The 18,929-nt window shown below is 33.2% G+C and overlaps 1 protein-coding gene across 4 annotated transcripts in view; it reads left to right on the top strand.

Moving 5' to 3' along the window:
- The window catches only part of DPYD (dihydropyrimidine dehydrogenase), a 790,677-nt gene that overhangs the window by 239,102 nt on the left and 532,646 nt on the right, over nt 1-18,929 (top strand). For all 4 annotated transcript variants that reach the window (XM_072834642.1, XM_072834646.1, XM_072834643.1 and 1 more), the window contains 2 exons: nt 4,872-4,953; nt 14,725-14,812. In XM_072834642.1, the coding sequence (XP_072690743.1) occupies nt 4,872-4,953; nt 14,725-14,812 (170 nt within the window). The remainder of the gene's footprint in view (nt 1-4,871; nt 4,954-14,724; nt 14,813-18,929) is intronic.

The following is an 18,929-nucleotide window of genomic DNA, read 5'->3' as shown; positions in this document are numbered from 1 at the left end:
ATGTTCCCAGTATCTAGGGACAATATGAAATGTTGAATCAGCCTTGTTTGGACCGTCCCATGGAAGAGGCATTATGTACCACTGTTACAGGATTATAAAAACTGACATTGGAATCTAGCCAGCATTACAACTACAACCTTTTCCTGTTAATTTATTTTCTTACTTACAGATGCCTCTCATTCTCTTGTATCTTCAAAGTGGCTAAAAAAGATTAAATTAGCTTTGTATTTGAAATCAATTGCTTAAAGAGGTGATGTCAAGTTTTATCTTTCCTTCTCCTTTGCATCCAAACAGATTCTTTTATCCCTAGTGAATTAGTATCACAACCACTTTTTTAAAAAAAATCACTTGAGTTGGTGAAAGATAGCAAGGACTTAATCCCTGTTGCATTGAACAGGATTGATTTTTTTGATGTGGTGACAATATTAAAATAATCAGTAGTTTTGCTTTCCTACCACTGTGGCTTCTTTTTTCAGGACATGAATTTGAAAAGGTTAAAGGGCTTGATATTATGGTAATAAAGAGAAATAAAGATGGTATTAAACTGTAAGTGTGCATGTGTGTGTTTGTATGTGTATACTTTTGATTTTGTCTTTTCTTTATAAAAATTAATATACATGAACTATGACATTTTTGTTATGTAAGATAGTCAAAGCAATGGTTTCCTTTGCTTTAGTTTTTTCAAACATTCAAACATTTTCACTATGTTTCATTTGATATTAATTGACAATAAAAAATGGGGTTTAGATGAAATAGGTATATCAATAGGAAATATTTTAAGAAAATATATGATGTAACACAGATATAAAGTGTGGTACCTGTACCATAAATAGAAGCAAAGCTCTATTAAAAGTATTAGAATTGTGCTTTGAAAAGTATAGGATTTGGTATAGGTAAATTCCATTTACTTGAAAGAAACATGAACATAGAAGAAAGTTTTTGGTTTGTTTTGTTTGGGGTTGTTGTTTTTAGGTTATCTGACACTCCACTGACAATACTAAAGGATATGGTTGCCACAAGAAAAATTTCTTTCAATGCTTTTGATTGTTAGAAGAGCACAGAGGAATAGAAGTTTGTTTTCATAAGCACAACAAACCTGGAAAGTAATCTTTCCAGTCATATTCTTTCATTCTTTTATCCCCTTTCTCACCATGTAATCTTGCCAGTGATCTCATTTACTCTCATTGTTTCAGTTACCACTTACTTGCAAACTATTTAAAAATTTATTTAAAGTTTATATTATTTAAAAATCTCTATTAGTTCTAACCTCTCTGTCCTGGTCATACATTCAAATCCTGGACATTTTCTCTTATAAACTTCACCATATTGCTCCTCTCCCTGAATATGCTCTCTCAGTGGATGACATCCCCAAAACATATGGGAATTCCGTGCACTACTCTTCAGTGTCCTGGCAATTCATATTGTGTGATTACTTTATAAAATGCCCTTTTACCCCTTCACCTCTATACCCCTGATATCTCACCACTGTAGTGTAGACTCCATTATGGTTCTCTTTGCTTCCTGATTTGTTTTTTTCAAATTCATTTTTCTTATAGTTTCCAAATGTGATTATATAACTTTTCTCCTTGAAATCTCTCAATAGCTTCCCATAATCTAGGAGACAATGGACCTAGCTTCACACGGAAAGCCATTACCTGATATTACCTACCTTTTCCTTCCCTCCCATCCTTCCTCTCTCCCTCCTTACCTTACTCACAACCTCCTTCAATATTTATTGATCTCCTATATGCTGGTCATTTTCTCAGGCACTAGAGCTCAAATACAGACAAAGCAAAGTGCTTGTTCTCATGGGGCTTACGCTCTAGTGATGGGAGGCAGATAATAAAACAATAAACCAAATATAGAATATGTCAGGGATGACAAATACATTAGGGTTTTTTGTTGTTGTTGTTTTGTTTTGTTTTTAATGGCAGTTTAGTGGTGTGTACCTAGCACATTTGATGCTTGGAGATTTTCTTTAAACATGTTTATTGTCTAGTCTATGCAAAAAAGTTATTTTCAAAAAGATTCACATGATCAGTAATAAAAATTATTTTGATTCATTCTTATAAAACAAAACATTAACAATTGAAATAATTTCAGTTTTAAAGATACAGTTCACACAATGTCCCTACTTTAATTTTAATTTGAAACACAAAAACTCCTCGTAGTTGCCCAATATTAGACTTGAAGTAATTCATATTGCATCATGTCTATCATTTTATCAATTCCAAATCAACCATTTCATTAGAACATGTAATAGTGAAGGGTGCAGACAAATGCTGCCTATGGGAAGTTGGAACAAGTAATGCTTGTAGCTGAATCAGTATGTGTCAGTGGCTACAGTTTATCTTGAATTTCCAATATTAACTTCCCTGTAAAACTCCATGCTTATTGAAGAATAGGTAATAAAAATGGGACAAATTCAAACTTAAAAACCTATTACTAGAATTCTATAGCAATAATGATTATTTATTTATTTTTGAATTTTTTTTTTTTATTTATTTGATGGAGTGTGTGAGAGAGAGAGAGAGCTGCTTATGCACAAGCAGGGGGAGTGTCCAGCAGAGGGAGAGGGAGAAGCAGGCTCCCTGTAGAGAGGGGAGCAGGGGAGCAGGGAGCCCGATTGGAGACTCAATCCCAGGACCTGGGATTGTGATCTGAGCCGAAGGCAGATGCTTAACCAACTGAACCACCCAGGCACCCACAATAGTGATTATTTAGAATTTAGATCTATCAAAGGTATTTTGGGAGGGTGGGGAGACAGAGTTTAGAATATCAGTGACATTGTTGAGAGCAGCTCATGGTAAATATATAAAACAGGTTTATTTTAATCAGTCTTACAACTGTTTTAAATAGTCTAAATCAATATACCTCCTTATGGCCTGTCCCTGGGTTTGGAATTATGCTGGTAAGGGAATAAAGATAAGGAATTTGAAGCTTGAGCAACTTATAAAATGGAATTTTCTGAGGATCCAAAGTGTAGTTTGGGGCATGATAAATCTGAGATACCTATTAGAATTCAAGTGAACATAAAGGTCTGGAATTTAGGTCTGAGGATAAAAATGTGAGATTTATTACATGTAGATGGTATTTAAAGTTCTGTGACAAGGAGGAATTCATCCAGTACTCAGGAAATCTGACGCAGGGCTGTGGTGTTCCTGATAAAGCTTCCCAACACCCCTAACATCCCTTTGCTCCATTGGCCATTCCCTGAGCACAGCATGTACACTTTTTTCCTCCTCCCCTTTCTGTTTCTCTTTCTTGGCGTTTTCTTTGTCCTTTCATCCCTTCCCTTTTCTCCAGTTAATGGAGAATTAGTCATTTGTCATATTTCACCTACTTGATTATCTCATCCCATAATAAGCCTCCCCTCCTTTGAAATACTCTTGTTCACATTGATATTTTGTCACAGTGTACTGTGTGTGTGTATATATCCCCCATCTCCCTGTGTGTGTGTATACATGAGTCTGCTGACCTCATCCATTTGAGAGTAAAATATGTCACAATATAACTATCCATAATCACTTCTAATACTGTACAAAGGCCTCTGACTGTAGTGCCCAGAGCATTATGATGACTTCAAGGTCAGGTGGCTAGAGTACACATGTCATCTTGAGATTTTTATCTCCGACTGAGGCCCACATTTACTCTTACATATAATCTTATGTCCTAACCAAATGAAAAATTCCTTAAGTGTAGGGGATTGATTTTATACTGTTAATACATTAACAAAAATACATACTGTATTTTCCATAGCACTGAGCATGGTATCTTACAAATTGTTTTATGTATGAAAAGATTAAATTCTTAAGTCACCAAAGAATGAAAAATCTGCATGTGCACTTTGAAAGACTTGGCAGTGATGGGATCCATTAGGTTCATCTTCAACAATTATTTATTTTACAAATGTGTAGTACCTGAATATATCTCTTTCATTGCATGTACTACATTCTATTGTAATTATTATTTATGTAACTTTCCCCACCAGAATGAGAATATATTGAAAGTGGGAATTTGGTAAAATTCACCATGAAATCACTGCAGCTAATGCTGTGTCTGGCACTTTATAAATGCTTATTGAATAAGTAGATAACTGAATAAATGAATTACTATATGTTCCTGACATACATATCCTTTTTATTGCTACAAAACATTGAAGAGTTACTTGCCCTTAACTTTGATACTCTATAAACCTTTTTATTGTTGAAATGGTTATATTTTAGGACTCATTTTTTTAAGTGCAAATAGCGAGCACTGATATTAAATAGGATTACTTTTTAATGACTGTATCCTTTTGGGACACCTACTGCTTTAATAGAAGAAGATTGGTTTACTATAAAAAATGTTCTGTAGATCAGATGGAGCCAATCTCATAATATCCTATACAGCATGGTAATACAAAGTTAAGATTTGAATTTGAACAAGCTCGTGGTGTATATGTGGAATATATATGTATGTGTGTATGTGTATTTATGTATATTAAACACTAAAAATAGTTTCAGCTAACTTTTGTGTTTTTAAGATTTTATTTTCTTAGGAATTCATAGATTATTAGAAGATAATTCAACTAAATACTTTAATAAACTTAAAAGTATTGGATTTACTTTTGACCAATTATCTACTTATTTGTTTCCATTGTTTATACTTATTTTCACATCATTTGCTACTGTTTCTACTGTTGTTCATATAATATTTTGTTATGTATGTAAAATTTGGATATTCTCACACTCATGTGATACAAAAATACTCTGAGAAAAGGTGCTTTTTCTTTTAATAGTGATCAATATAGATATGTTGCTATTTTTTAAAGATTAATAATTTTTCATCAAATGCCTTTTTTTTCTTTTCTTTTCTTTTTTCCCCCTCAGTATTTCTGAAATCCCTCAGTTCAGGCTACCATATGATGCGGTGAATTTTGAGATTGAGCTTATGAAGGACCTTGGTGTAAAGGTAAATGAAAAACTTAACACATGTGTATTGCTCAAAGAGAAAGGAGTAAGCTCTACACTAAAGATTAACAGCAAAATGTCACACATTTTAGGAAAGAACAATTAAAAGCTACACCAGGCAGAAGCCGAAAGATGCTTCTCCTTGCTTAGGGCATTTGTCTGTCTACTGTCTGAATGCCACTAGCCTGGAAAAGGGCAATCAATAGTTCTCATCTGGCACGCCTGCATGTGATTAATTGTCTGTAAGAAACAAATTCCTAAATTGCTTTAGGGGTTCACTGCAGCTAATAGAAGGATTTGGCTTCTTTAATCACATTTTTTTCATGCAAGTTGTGTGCATTCCGAAACATTTGTATTTCACAATTTGGACCATATTTTCTTGCAGAGGTTTATTTTATTTATTATATGTATCGTGTCTGTAGTGTTAATGTGATAATCCTTTCTTAACATAAGCAGCAAATCAGTGGGGTAGGAAGCAACAGCTTTGTCTTTTTCCTTGTTTTGTGAAATAAATGTTGTTCTTTTAAAGATGGCCAAAAGTTAACACTTATGTTTTCAGAATTTGTCTGTACATATCCCTATTCCTTTCTATTAATTAGGAGTATTATACTCTGGTTCTTCACTGGAACATATTGCTATTTTTGTTTCAAAAATGTTAATTATATATAGTAGATATACACAGTATATTAATAAAGTACTGTGATTTACATAATACATTCTATAAGTGCATGCAAAAGATATTTTGAAAAGTGATTAACCAACTCGTGGCTCTTTGCATTTAGAAATCAAAACTAAAATAATAAAAAGGGGAAACACTCAAACAGTATTTTGTGCTTTTATACTTCTCATTACATTTTATTTGGCAGTGGTTGGGATGAAACATTTACACATAATCACTAAACAAATAATCTTATAGCAAATAAGTACATAGAACAGATGTGCACAACTTCATGAAAGCTTGGCGTTCAAAAATAATGTTCAAAATAGATCATTTAAGGGTGATTTTTTGCTTTTAAAAAATATATTCTTTTAAATGTCTTTCATTTTGAATACTAGTTCCTATTAAATCTCATTAAGTAAGGAAAAGAGTATTTATTGGGACTTCAAACTAATATATTAGGTGTAAACTAATATGCTGGGTGTTAGAACCAATTGAAGATGAATCAGTGATATGTAAGGTGTTAGAACCAATTGAAGATGAATCAAAATTAATTTAAAGCACTTCTAAATTATTCTGATAAGTAATTGCAAAATTACATTCAATTTTTGAGTACCAGATATATTGCATAAATTAGGGTATACCCATTATTCTCATTAGGAAACGCATCAAGGACATAGGAGTGAATGTACTGAGTGCCAGAAAAATATACATTTTAGCTGTAGTCATGTAACTTTCTAATTTTATAGTCAGATAATTTTGACAAAATCAATTAATATCCTTAGATTTGGTCAATATCTGTTCAAAGGTAAAAGTGTGTACTACCAAAAAAAAAAAAAAAGAAGTATGAGTGTGTGCTACCATTTGTGTAAAATATAAACTTATCTGCTTATATATGCAGAGAAAATCTCTGGAAAGAAGAGAATCTGATAGCATAAGATTGCTTTAGGAAAGATATAGGAATAATTGACTACCATTTTGTGCATTTGATTTTTAAACCTTGTGAATTGATTGTATTATCAAGAAAAAATTAGAACCTGAATTAAAGAGGAGGTCAGTACTATCTTTTTAAGATAGTTAAAACCTCTCAGGTTGATTTTAAGATAAAAAGAGATATTTATTAAAACTTGCTTAGTAAGAAATAAATTGTACCTATAATCCTGGGGAGAGACAGCAAGGATATTTTTTTTTTCAACTTTGAGGAATTGTATCTAATGATAGGATACTTACAGGTATTACAATTTATAAACTTTAGACCTAAAGGGATACATTTTTTTAAAAACGTGTACATTTATTCCCTCTTTTTTCTCCTCACCAAATTCTTCTTAAAGTCCCTTCTGTTTGTACTTCTCAACTAACATTTTATATTTTAAAGTCTACAATAATTTCCTGGCACTGATGTGAATTTTGCTCTAGATTCATACTCTTTGACTCCTGTGCAGCATATGACACATTCTTTATGTATGTATGTGTGTATGTGTTTATATGTGACTGTCTGTATATATGTATTTTTGGCTCTCATGATTTTCTAATATTATCTTGGTTATTCAATTTTTCTTTTTTCTTTCTAATAGTTTTGTTTCATTTATTCAACAGATAATTATTGAGAATTTACTTTTGCCAATTAGTAGTATAAGGACTATTCTAAAACTATCCTTTCTGTTTTTAAAAAAATTATTTACATTTCTTTTTTTTTAAGATTGTATTTATTTATTTGAGACAGAGAAAGAGCGAGTAAGGTAGGGTGCAGGGTTAGAGGAAGAGGGAGAAACAGACTCTCAGCCAAGCAGGAAGCCTGATATGGGGCTCAATCTCAGGACCCTGGGGTCATGAACTAAAGGCAGACACTTAACTGACTGAGCCACCCTGGCTCCCTTAAAACCATCCTTTCAAACTATAGTCCTATGTTCTTTAAAAAAAAAAAAAAAAAATTATTGAGGCACCTAGATGGCTCAATGGTTGAGTGTCTGTCTGCCTTGGGCTCAGGGCATGATCCTGGGGTCAGAGATGGAGTCTTGCATCAGTCTCCCTGGGCGAGCCTGTTTCTCCCTCTGCCTATGTCTCTGCCTCTCATGAATAAAAACATTGTAAAAAGTCTTTAAAAAATATGTATTTATCTTAGAGAGAAAGAGAGACAAAGAGAATGAGAAAGTTCAAAGGAGGATAAGGGGAGAGGGTGAGGGAAAGAATCCCAGGCAGACTCCCCACTGAGCATAGAGCCTGACATTTGGCTCATCCCCACAACTCTGAGATCATGACCTGAGCCCAAACCAAGCTTTGGCTGCTTAACTGACTGAGGCATCCAGGAGCCCCAAACTCTAGTCCTATATTTTTAGTAGTTTTAGTAGTTTAATGAACATATCTGTCATCCAAATAACATAAACTCATCACACCCAAAACGAAGTTTAATTCATCTTTACTCCCAACTATGTTCTTAGTTAAATTTCCTGTTGAATAATTTCAATTTATTTCATATCTAATAGCTTGATAGATTGTGTCTTCTTAATTTTAAATTATAAATTTTTATATTTTTCCAGTCAGGTGGTGTCACAATAAAATAATGAGACTTTGCTCTCTATTTGTACATTTTTCCCTCCACTATTTCATTGGCTGGAATCTCTAGTATGTTATAAAAGAATGTTAATACATGGAATCTTTTTGTCTTTGAGATAACATTTTAATCATATTGAACAGGCTTTTTATTTTTCTAGAATTAGAATATTGAATTTTTATTTGTTATTTTAGTGGGGAAAGGGTATTAAATTTTTTAAATGACATTTTAAAAAACTTATGTTTGGTTAATATACTGAATTATCTAAACTTTTGCATTCTGGAATATATCCATGTTTGCATTGTTTTATTATGTCTCTACATATACATTTGCTCTGTTAGTCTTTAAAGATTTCCTTTTTATGCATTTCTTTATGTAATTGATATTAAAACTGGGAATTTAGCAGGGGATAGTCAAATACTGTTGCTATCCTTGCAGAGTAGATCCTTTCAAATCTACTGAAAGCCTGTTTTTGTTTGGCTTTATTTGTGTTTGATATCTTTGTGAGGTTTTCGTAATAGAATTATGGTAGCCTTATAAAAATACATTTCCCAGCATTTCATTATTTTCTTGTTGGTAAGAATATTGCCTTGAGACTTACCTATTTTACTAAATTCGAAAATTTTGTCATTCTTACCTCAAAGCCTTTTTATGAGATGAATCTTTGACCTTTTAAAAAAATTTGTCTTAAAGTTTATTTATTTAAAGTAATCTCTGCCCCAAATGTGGGCTTGAACTCACGACCCCATGATCAAGAGCCACATGCTCCAGCAATCGAGTCAGCCAGGTGCCCCTGACTTATTTTTTTTTATTTTTTTTTATGGTTATTAGTCTTTTCAACTGTTTCATTCTCATGTCAATTTGGCCAATATATATTTTCCTAGAAAAAATTTGTTTCACTGAGACTTTTGGATTAGTGAGCATTGATTTAAACATGATATCCACTATATAATAAAAATATCTTATCTGTGCCTCTGATTAAATTTGCTTTTACATATTCTAAATTTATTTTCTTAAGTTTTTTTCTTGAGAAGAGTGTGTCATAGTTTCTTTAGTTAGTGTATTCTTTAAAAGAACCTGCTCTCTGTTTTGTTTTCTTATTCTCTAATTGCTGACTTTATCTTTATTTATTTTTTTTTAATTTTTATTTATTTATGATAGTCACACAGAGAGAGAGAGGCAGAGACATAGGCAGAGGGAGAAGCAGGCTCCATGCACCAGGAGCCCGACGTGGGATTCGATCCCGGGTCTCCAGGATCGCGCCCTGGGCCAAAGGCAGGCGCCAAACCGCTGTGCCACCCAGGGATCCCTGACTTTATCTTTATTAACTCTTTCCTCCTGTTATCCTTATACTTATCTATTATTTTGTTTTAGTGTTTGGAGTTGTATGCTGACTTCACTTTTCTAGGTTGAAAATGAAACCATTTTAAATTATTAATTTGTTTTTAAATAAACCCTTGCCAGTGTCTATATATTCTCAATAGTATTGTTCTTTTTCTTTTTAACAAATTATTTTTTGAGAGAGAGAGGACACAACCAGGGGCAGTGGAAAGGGAGAGGGAAAAACAGAGTCCCTACTAAGCAAGGAGCCTAACTCAGGGCCTGATCCCAGGACTCCAGGATCATGACCAGAGCCTAAGGCAGATGCTTAACCAAATGAGCCACCCAGGTGCCCCATTGTTATTTTTCTTGAATAATTATAGTTTCATTTTGTTTTGTTGTTTTCCTTTTACACAGAATTGTTTAGGGTAATAATTGCATTTGCTCATGTATCCTTGTGATAGAATTAAAATTTTTGTTTTTTATTTTACTTATCAGCAGAGTATATAATTTTTTTAGAGTACACAATTTTTAATTTTCAAGTATACTTAATTGATTTCACTTCAAAGGATCTAGTGTAATAAAATTGTATATTTTTAGCAGAAATAGTATCTTAGCTATTATATATTTTATGAAATCTTTATTTTATAATAAAAAATTTAATATAGGCCACTGCAAATTTTTTTAACCCAAGTAGACTTTAACAGAGTATCATATGATATTTGTGTCAGATGATGTCACTAACTTTTAGATTATTCTTTTTGTTTTGCAATTCAGAAACTAGGTGGATATAAATATTTTTGTCTCAATCTTTACAGTATTTCTAATGGCTTCATTATTAAAAGCTAAAAATGTAAATCTGCATAAACATCTTATATTTTTTCTAAATATTTTTATATTTGGCATTTCTCAAAATATTTTGATAGATATTAATTAAACTTAATTTGTAATTACTAGGCATGTCTTCTGCTTCATAATTTCAGTGAAAATACCTAACTCAGATCTTGTTCTTGATCACCTCATCTTGTTTTTTATTATTTTTATTTGAAACATCTCTATTATTACAGGATGTTATTGGAAAACTAATATAAAATCATATCATAACACTACTAGGTGGAGAGATATGTGTATATCAATAGCTGACAAAATAATTTTTATATCTAAAGCCAAATATTATTTTTAAAATTCTTCCATCTGATCTCCTATCATAGAGATTCTGAAAATATTTTATCTATTTAGCCAAATATTCTATAAAAATGTGACGAGCATGTACATTGTTATTTTTTAATAATGGGTGTCATATATTTTATTTGAAGAAAGAGTCATACTCCAAAAAAAGTTGTAAATCTTTGTCTACATTACAAATATTATTATATATATGAAGACATATTAAGGATGTGTAAAGAAAATTTCATGAAGTCCCAAAGAGGATATTAGATGGAACTTTGGCTCAGAGCTTACTCTATTTATCCCTTATACTAGAATAATAATCATTCTTATACTGAGCTTGAAATGGAGTGAATGTACTCTCAATTTAGCTAAGAAGCTTGAGTACTCTGTCCTATATTACTAAAACCACTGGAGGAAGGTGCAACATTTGCCGTATTTCATGTTTAAGAAAATAAAGATGAAAAATATTACATATATAGAAGTACAGAGGAATAAGGAAAGGAACAAAAACACTAACAAAATGCTCACCATATGATTTTTTCTACCATCATATCTATTTAACAAATAATATTAGTATTTCATAGTATATCAGCCAGAGGAATGTTTTCAATATTTGTAGTTGTCTTATGATAGTAGTTTTAGTTATGTGTTACACATCTCAGCTCAATTTCCCAAGGCATAACAAACAAAATTTTAACTTTTTTGTCCAGGGTCTTTCTCCTTGTTCTATCTGACTGAGAGTTAGTTATTTATTAGATGACAAATGTTTGGGAGTCAGGTTTTTAGAAAGGGGAAGTTTTGCTGGGTTCCCCAGCACAGAACAGAGAAGAGTCCCCATGCCTGTCACTCCACTGAATTTTGTTATTATTGCTCTGTCTCATTTCCGTCGTGGAGCTACTGTCCAATGATGGCTGTTATCCATCTTTCTCACGATGTCTATCTATAGTATTGTAAAGCCTTCCTGTTCCTAGTCTCAGTATATTAACAACAAGAGTCACGATACTTGTCTTTTCAGTTTTCAATACACTAAAGTATAATTCAACTTTTTTTGTTCTTCTCCAGTTGCATACTATTGCTTACTAGTAATAGTAATGGGAAATGGGATGTAGAAATAAGAACTATTTATGCATCTTTCATGTACATTATAAACTCAGATATGTTCTCTCCACTAGAGTAGAAAGATTGGGATGTCTTTATTTTCATTTGATAGATCACATAAATTGCCACTACTAAATTAAACCATGTGTGCGTGCACACACATACACACACTACCTCTGGAAACACGAGATTTTTCCTAAATCTTTTTGTTGAGGCAGTAGATAAACTAAACCTAAAGTCAGGTATTCTGAGGATCACTTCCACGAATTAACCCATTGGCAGGGCATTCCACTGCTCAACTTTGGAAATTGCATTTTTATTCTGATTACTAAAACTGTATTTAGAATGTTTGGACCTATACTTTTATTTTATGTCTAGCCTTTATTATATATTGATATTGAAGTAATATGTTTCATAAAATAAATAGAAGTTTCTTTATGATGCAAAATAGCTTCATAAAAGAAAAATCTATTCCCTTAAATTAGCATATATTGAAATTCAGAAACCCCAGTATTACATATATTTAGTTGTACTTAATTGTTCTAATACGAATACACAGTATTAGATACTATAAAGCATCTTTAATGGTACATGTTTACTTGATGTTTTCACTTGTTCTATGGTATTTGATATGTTCCAGAGTTCTGAATGTTAGTTATTAATCTCATCTTGTTTGTTCTCTGCTTATGAACTTTCAGTATTCTATCCCCCAATATAAAAATAGAATTAGCATTTTAGGAGAGCAAATGGCCCTTTATGATACAATCCCAGACACCTTCTTCTTCTACTTTCTCTTTCTATTCTTTGCTTTACCCTTTATATTCCAGAAATACTACATTTTCAGTAGGTCTTCACATATAATATGTTGTTCTCTGCCTTTGAAAACGGTGCCAGTTCTGCCCTTCATTCTCCTTTTACCTCAGAAACTTAAGAGCATAGCTATTACTCATGTTCAGTCTGAAGTTAGACTGTATATTGCAATTTTGACAAAGGTTGTCTAAGCCTCTTGTTCCTTAATATTAGCATCTGTAAAATGAGGATACCAATACCACTTTATAGGGTTAATTGTGAGGATTAAGTGAGTCTATACATATTTTGCACTTAGTTAAATACTCTGTACAGATTATTGTCAAATATTGTTTCATAGGTAAAATTTCATCTTCCTCACTTTAGAGCCTTTTGTTTTTAAGAACATGTTATCTTTAGAACCTGAAGAAGCCTACCAGGTGCTGTGCTTGCTTCTCTATAGTGGTAAATGAGAACAGAATTGCAGCAAAATATTTTACTGTAGGGAGGATATATTGTCACACACCTGACAAGTAGATACCTAAACTTCACTTAAGTGGTAGTCCTTGATCTTCTTAGAGTTCATTGTCTGCCCTCTGCAGTGCATGTGTCTTAACAGAGTCTTTAGCCTACTAGACACCTCTTGCTCATGCTGTCTAATCTGCATGGTGTTCTCAGTGTAATGGATCACTGTGATGTTCTGTGGGGTGGTCAGATAGTTTGAGATTACATATATTATTACAGGAGAGAGTCGACATATTCCTGAGGCGAAACTGTAAATGAATATTCTTATCTTTCCCCTGGGAATGTGAACTGTTTCTGATTCCTTTTTCTCAGAAGTGGGATGGAAAAGTATACCACATGCAGTGTACCTGTGGCCTTATTAATCTGCGTTAGCTATAATACCACATCTGTCACAAAAACTGCAATCGGGTACTTTTTGGTTGAGCCTGCAGTAGTTTACAGTTATTCTTCAGGAATCATCTGGTCTTGGTGGGGGCCAGATTGGTGGAATTACAGAGAAATATAACCTGGACCACCACCATCTCTTGCCATCCTAACCACCCTCAGGATATGGTAGTATGTTTGATTTACTCTCTCGATTAGGGCTTTAGAAGTTTTCTGGCCTTCCCAATTATTGTAGCTGTTACAGCTCTTAGTGCACAGACCAGCGACCCAATGTGGGGCTTACTTCAACTGACAAGTATAGCAATTTTGCTTATGCAGTTGAATACTGGGGGGAATAATCACTATATGGGGCTGTGATCTCAGTGGTCCCACTGTGAGCCAGAATTTTACCAGGGTCCATTTTTTACCTTTTCCCTGTAGTTCTCCACTCTTGCATCTCTGTATCAATGTCAGTGAAGAATGTGTGTCCGATGTCCTTGAAACGTGTGATTATTCCCCTTTATCCAGTGTATAATTACCTGGGTAATGGCCATAGCTCCCTTTGGAGAGGGACTAAAGGAATCATTACAGCATTAATTTGACAGAATGTTGCAGGGTCCTTCTTCCTGGGGACTTACCCATCCTCTACAGTTAGTGGGTTCCAGATCTGAAAATTGGCTCATGTTTAGGAACTGAGCAAAGTATCGTGACTTTTCATAGAGGTACCTACCCTCTGCCTCCCAGCTCTATTCATCTTTCCTGGACAATGTCCCCTATCAAAATTCTATTATTTTTAAAAGCCCTATTAAAATCCTGCTACCTCTCTTTATTCTCATCCAGTGAACTCAGCCGTAATGAATCTCTATCCTCTGAATTCCTCTGGACATGTACTGATCACACTCTGTTTTATATTATATTTATTATGTACATCTTCACAGATCTTCATTATACAATGAGGCAGAAACTGTGTCTCATTTATCATGTTATTATTTAAAGTGCCCCACATAGTGTCTTGAACATATTAATCAAGCTATGAAAGTTTACTGACTTTATTTTAAATAAATTAGCTTTTCTTCTGCTACTTCATTAAAAGGCAAAAAAGCATTTAGTTCTTGAGCAAGACATGTTAGTGTTCTATTTATGTACTCTTTTGAATACATAAGCCTATATACTAAAAGACAAAGATATGTCCATATATATATATGGAATTTTTTATATCAATTTTGTGTTCTTTATGATGTTTAAAGTTAAGGTTTTAATTAAATGCTAAAATATCATTATCAAAACATTTTTTCTTATAGATAATTTGTGGCAAAAGCCTTTCAGTGAATGAAATCACTCTTAGCACTTTGAAAGAAGAAGGGTACAAAGCTGCTTTCATTGGAATAGGTGAGTAGCTTGCTTTTAAATATTTTTCTTTGTAATTTTTAAAAAATGTCCTGACAATGTCCAGAATAACTCCCTGCAGACATTTCCACGATAGAAGTTATATCTGTTCAGGGAGCAGACAGGAATGAGTGGCTAAAGAAAGTTTTCTATTTATAACTTAACTGTGTTGTCTCACCTTCACTATGGATAGACTTTGGCAAGACCATGTTTAAATTTTCCCATCTCTCCCCATGCTGTCATTACTGTGAATATCTCTAAGACACAAAATGTTTTTCAGCCGTGCCATGGAAGCTCAGAATTTGAACTTAATGATGTCTAGATGCTGTAGCTTTCTCTTTATGATAAAACCAATTGGCTAAATAAATAATAACAGAATTGGCTCAAGTTTTGTTTGTTCTATTCATCTTTTTCCAAAATGTCCTAAAGACTTTTCATATTTAGCTGAATTTTAGAGATGTTTAATTGTACTTCACATTATACGTATAATTATATAAAGTCACATGGACAATGTATAGCTGCTAAAGGCTGCATGTTTTGTCCACGTGTCCCACAGAAATTGAGTTTTCCAACGTTTGCTCCACACACTTATTTTTTCCACTGAGACACCAGAGAGAGCATAGAGTTGATTTAACTTAGTCTTTGTATTCATTGTTTCATATCCCTATACTGGGGACAGTTGTGGCATACAACTGAGTAAGCCCATCCTCTTGTCTGCCACTTTGTCTTTCCTACATTCATGCTCCTTAAATATGAATAGCTAAGTAATGAATCTACATGAGATGGAAACTGTTCCACTTCTTTAAGTGATCACACACTGGATAACATTTGTTTTGGGGCTTTCCTTATTTATAGCGTATCTAGATTGAAATTACCAGGAATGCTTCTTTGCCTACTAAATTTTTCTTATCAGGATGCCATGTATTTTCTTACTAGGTAATTGCTACCAAGGCTAAGACCATCTCTGTCACTCCCTTTATGTAGATGAAAACTTCTGGAGAGGAAAATAAATTTCCATTGTACCTTCTAGTTTTTTTTGTTTTGTTTTAGTTTTTATTTATTTACGATAGTCACAGAGAGAGAGAGAGAGAGAGAGAGAGGCAGAGACACAGGCAGAGGGAGAAGCAGGCTCCATGCACCGGGAGCCCAACATGGGATTCGATCCCGGGTCTCCAGGATCACACGCTGAGCCAAAGGCAGGCGCTAAACCACTGCGCCACCCAGGGATCCCTACCTTCTAGTTTTGAAATGTCTATATTGAACCTCCTTCCCTTCAGAAACGAGTTCCACTGTCATTGCTATTTCTCTATATTATTTTCATTTAAGTACAATAACCACTATGTAGCCCAAGAATAGAAGGGAGAAAAGGTCTGGTATTTTCATAGGTTTCATTTATATAAAGGCATCACACCAACTTTGGCTTTACGTTCAACATTACATTTGTATGGTTAATTAACATACAAGAAATAATAACATAAGGAAATAAGTCCAGCGCCTATGAAGTTTATCTAAATACCAGCGATTTTGGGTAAGTTGCTGTTACCTTCAGTAAGTACAGGTTCAGAGGTGCTTTGTGAAAAATGAATGGATAATTTAGTGAGGCAATCAGTATGAAATTTTGGTAATGTTTTCAAATAGTTATTTGAAATTCATCATTGTGGTTTTACATAAAAGATAGGTTTTCCATTAATGGAATAGTATATGCTAATACAGTTTTGTGATCTCTGTGAATGTTGTCTACAAAGAAACTCTGTACTGGAAAAATAGGGACCAAATAAATAATTAATACATTGAGACATCTCCAAATTAATTGCATAATAAGTACATTTTAACCAAAATTTGGAACAATTAAATGTTTTATCAGTCTGAGTGGTTTTAGCCATAACAGTATCTTCCATCTGTTAGAATCAATATTTTTTTTAAAATTTTATTCCGTTAAATCTCCATACATATGTTATTTGATAATGCCATATCCGTTCACAATACTCCCATTTCACCCTGCACCGAGGTGTGAATACTGCATCTAAAATGTGAGGTCCTTTCATATTTATGTTGCTGTGCATTTTCATGCTGGGAAGTGAATCTTTTGACATTTTGGTATAGTGATGTGTAGAATGCAGTTATGTTCTATTTCAGTATTTTATATGAAATGTATACAGGAAAGTTTAATCTTGTCAAAAAAAAAAAAAAAAAACCTTCTGTCTATAGAAGACAAGTTAGCGTTACCTCCAGGAATTGTTTATTTGACACTCTTGGTTGCCGAGATGGGAATTCATGACCTTTCTATTACCATATAACTGCCTTTTACTTGGACAGCCTCACATCCTTACATGCTTTTGTTCATTAACCATGCTTCTGTATTGTAATGAAACTTCACTCACTTTATCTACCTTTCCCACCCAGATTGGAGAAGTCAGTTTTTGAATAGGACTTCCATATTATTTGGAATATAGGTTTGGTCACTTTGAGAAAGGAAAATGAGGATTAAACAAGATAGATGTCTAGTCTCTCTCATCTATCAGTGTGAACCATTCTTAACACTTGACTTCCATCTTTGGTCAATAGGGAGCCACTCTGCCCACATTCCTCCTAACAAAAATGGGAAGTAAGGAAGGGAGCTCCTTTCTTTTTAAGTTTATGAACTAGAAGTTGCACAGATCAGTTTTGTTTTTATCTCATTGTCCACAGTCTGGTCACATAAACATACCTAGCAGCAGAGGAAATATAGTCTTTAGCTGAGTGAACATACGCCCCCATTAAACTTCTATTACTATAGAGAAGGGAGAATGTGATAAGTATGTAGAGAAAAAAATAAATAAAGTTCTCTCTGCCATAGGTGTGTATCATCTTTGGTATTTGACATTTGGATTCCTTATTCAGAGGGCTTAAGAAAACACTGAAGAGCAAAGAATTCACTCTTTGAACTTAGTGCTTAAATATTGGTTACATAGGTCACTTAATGAAAATGGAGTATTTTCTCTTTCTGTAGTTGGAAATACTATTTATAGATCTTATATAAGTACTGTCCATTCTATATTAGCTTGTCTAGAAGAAAAGAAAAACTGTTTTGTATTGAATATGACTTAACAGGGACAGCTTGATAAATCCATTGCATTAACAAAAGTATATTCTCATGTTTCCTAATTTTTAACAGTATGTATGCTATTGCTGGTGAAAAGTTGCTCACTTTTAGGTTTTCCCCTAACTGATGCTAACAGAGTTCATTAAAGAAATCATCACATTGAATGCAGATCGTTGTGAGATTTTTACCCATGACAGTTTTAGTTTCTTCTAAGTGTAATAAAGATAAGTGATATAAAGCTCTGTGTCTTTTTGTAACTGGAATGAGTTGTTTGAGACAATTGGGATTTTTTAAAAGACTAAAATTTTGTGTTTCTTTTTTAAATAAAAGCACTTATGGAATGTGTTACCATTAATATTCAGAAGTAGAGTTAGAATTTATTATGCAAAGCCTTTTCAAAGTATTGGGTGGTTCTCTTTGGTTGGTATTGAAATCAATATAATGGATTACAACCATCATTCCTTTTCTTTATTTTTAATTTTACAAAAATGAACACAATAGAATAGAAAATATCGAAGTAGGCTGCTCATAGGGTGTTATTTTGTGAAATTTTTTCACTTTTCTGCGTTTTTATTTTTGATGTGTGTGCTTGCATGTGTACCTTGCATATTATAAAAAATGTATTTTCAAAATATGATTAAGAGTCAGTGTTTGAAAGCTACTGATTTATGTTGTAAAGGCCCTGAAGTACTAATTGCCTTTTCCCCATAGCATGCCCAAACCTATCAGTAAGTAACCAATGATTGAATTATATAAGTATTTAATGAGTGCAATGTTCTAGGCACTGTGCTAAATTAAAATAAAAAAAATACAAAGAAATAGAATTCAGATTTTAGCTTGATTTTAATTTCAGTCAGGAAAATTATAAGAGATTCAAACTGAACAATAGTATCATATAATTTGAGAAGTATGATGTGGACAGAGTGGGCTAGACATGAGTACAGTTTTTTATTTTTTTATTTTTTAAGTTCTTTGGATGACTATATTCTAGAGTCGGGTTTACGAACACCTATTTTAGGTGAAGAATTGAATCTTTAA

Source organism: Canis lupus, chromosome 8 (genome assembly GCF_048164855.1).
Source record: "Canis lupus baileyi chromosome 8, mCanLup2.hap1, whole genome shotgun sequence".
In the NCBI taxonomy this organism is placed as follows: Eukaryota; Metazoa; Chordata; class Mammalia; order Carnivora; family Canidae; genus Canis; species Canis lupus.
Note: the sequence above shows the minus strand (reverse complement) of the source record. Positions and strands in the feature narration are given on the sequence as shown.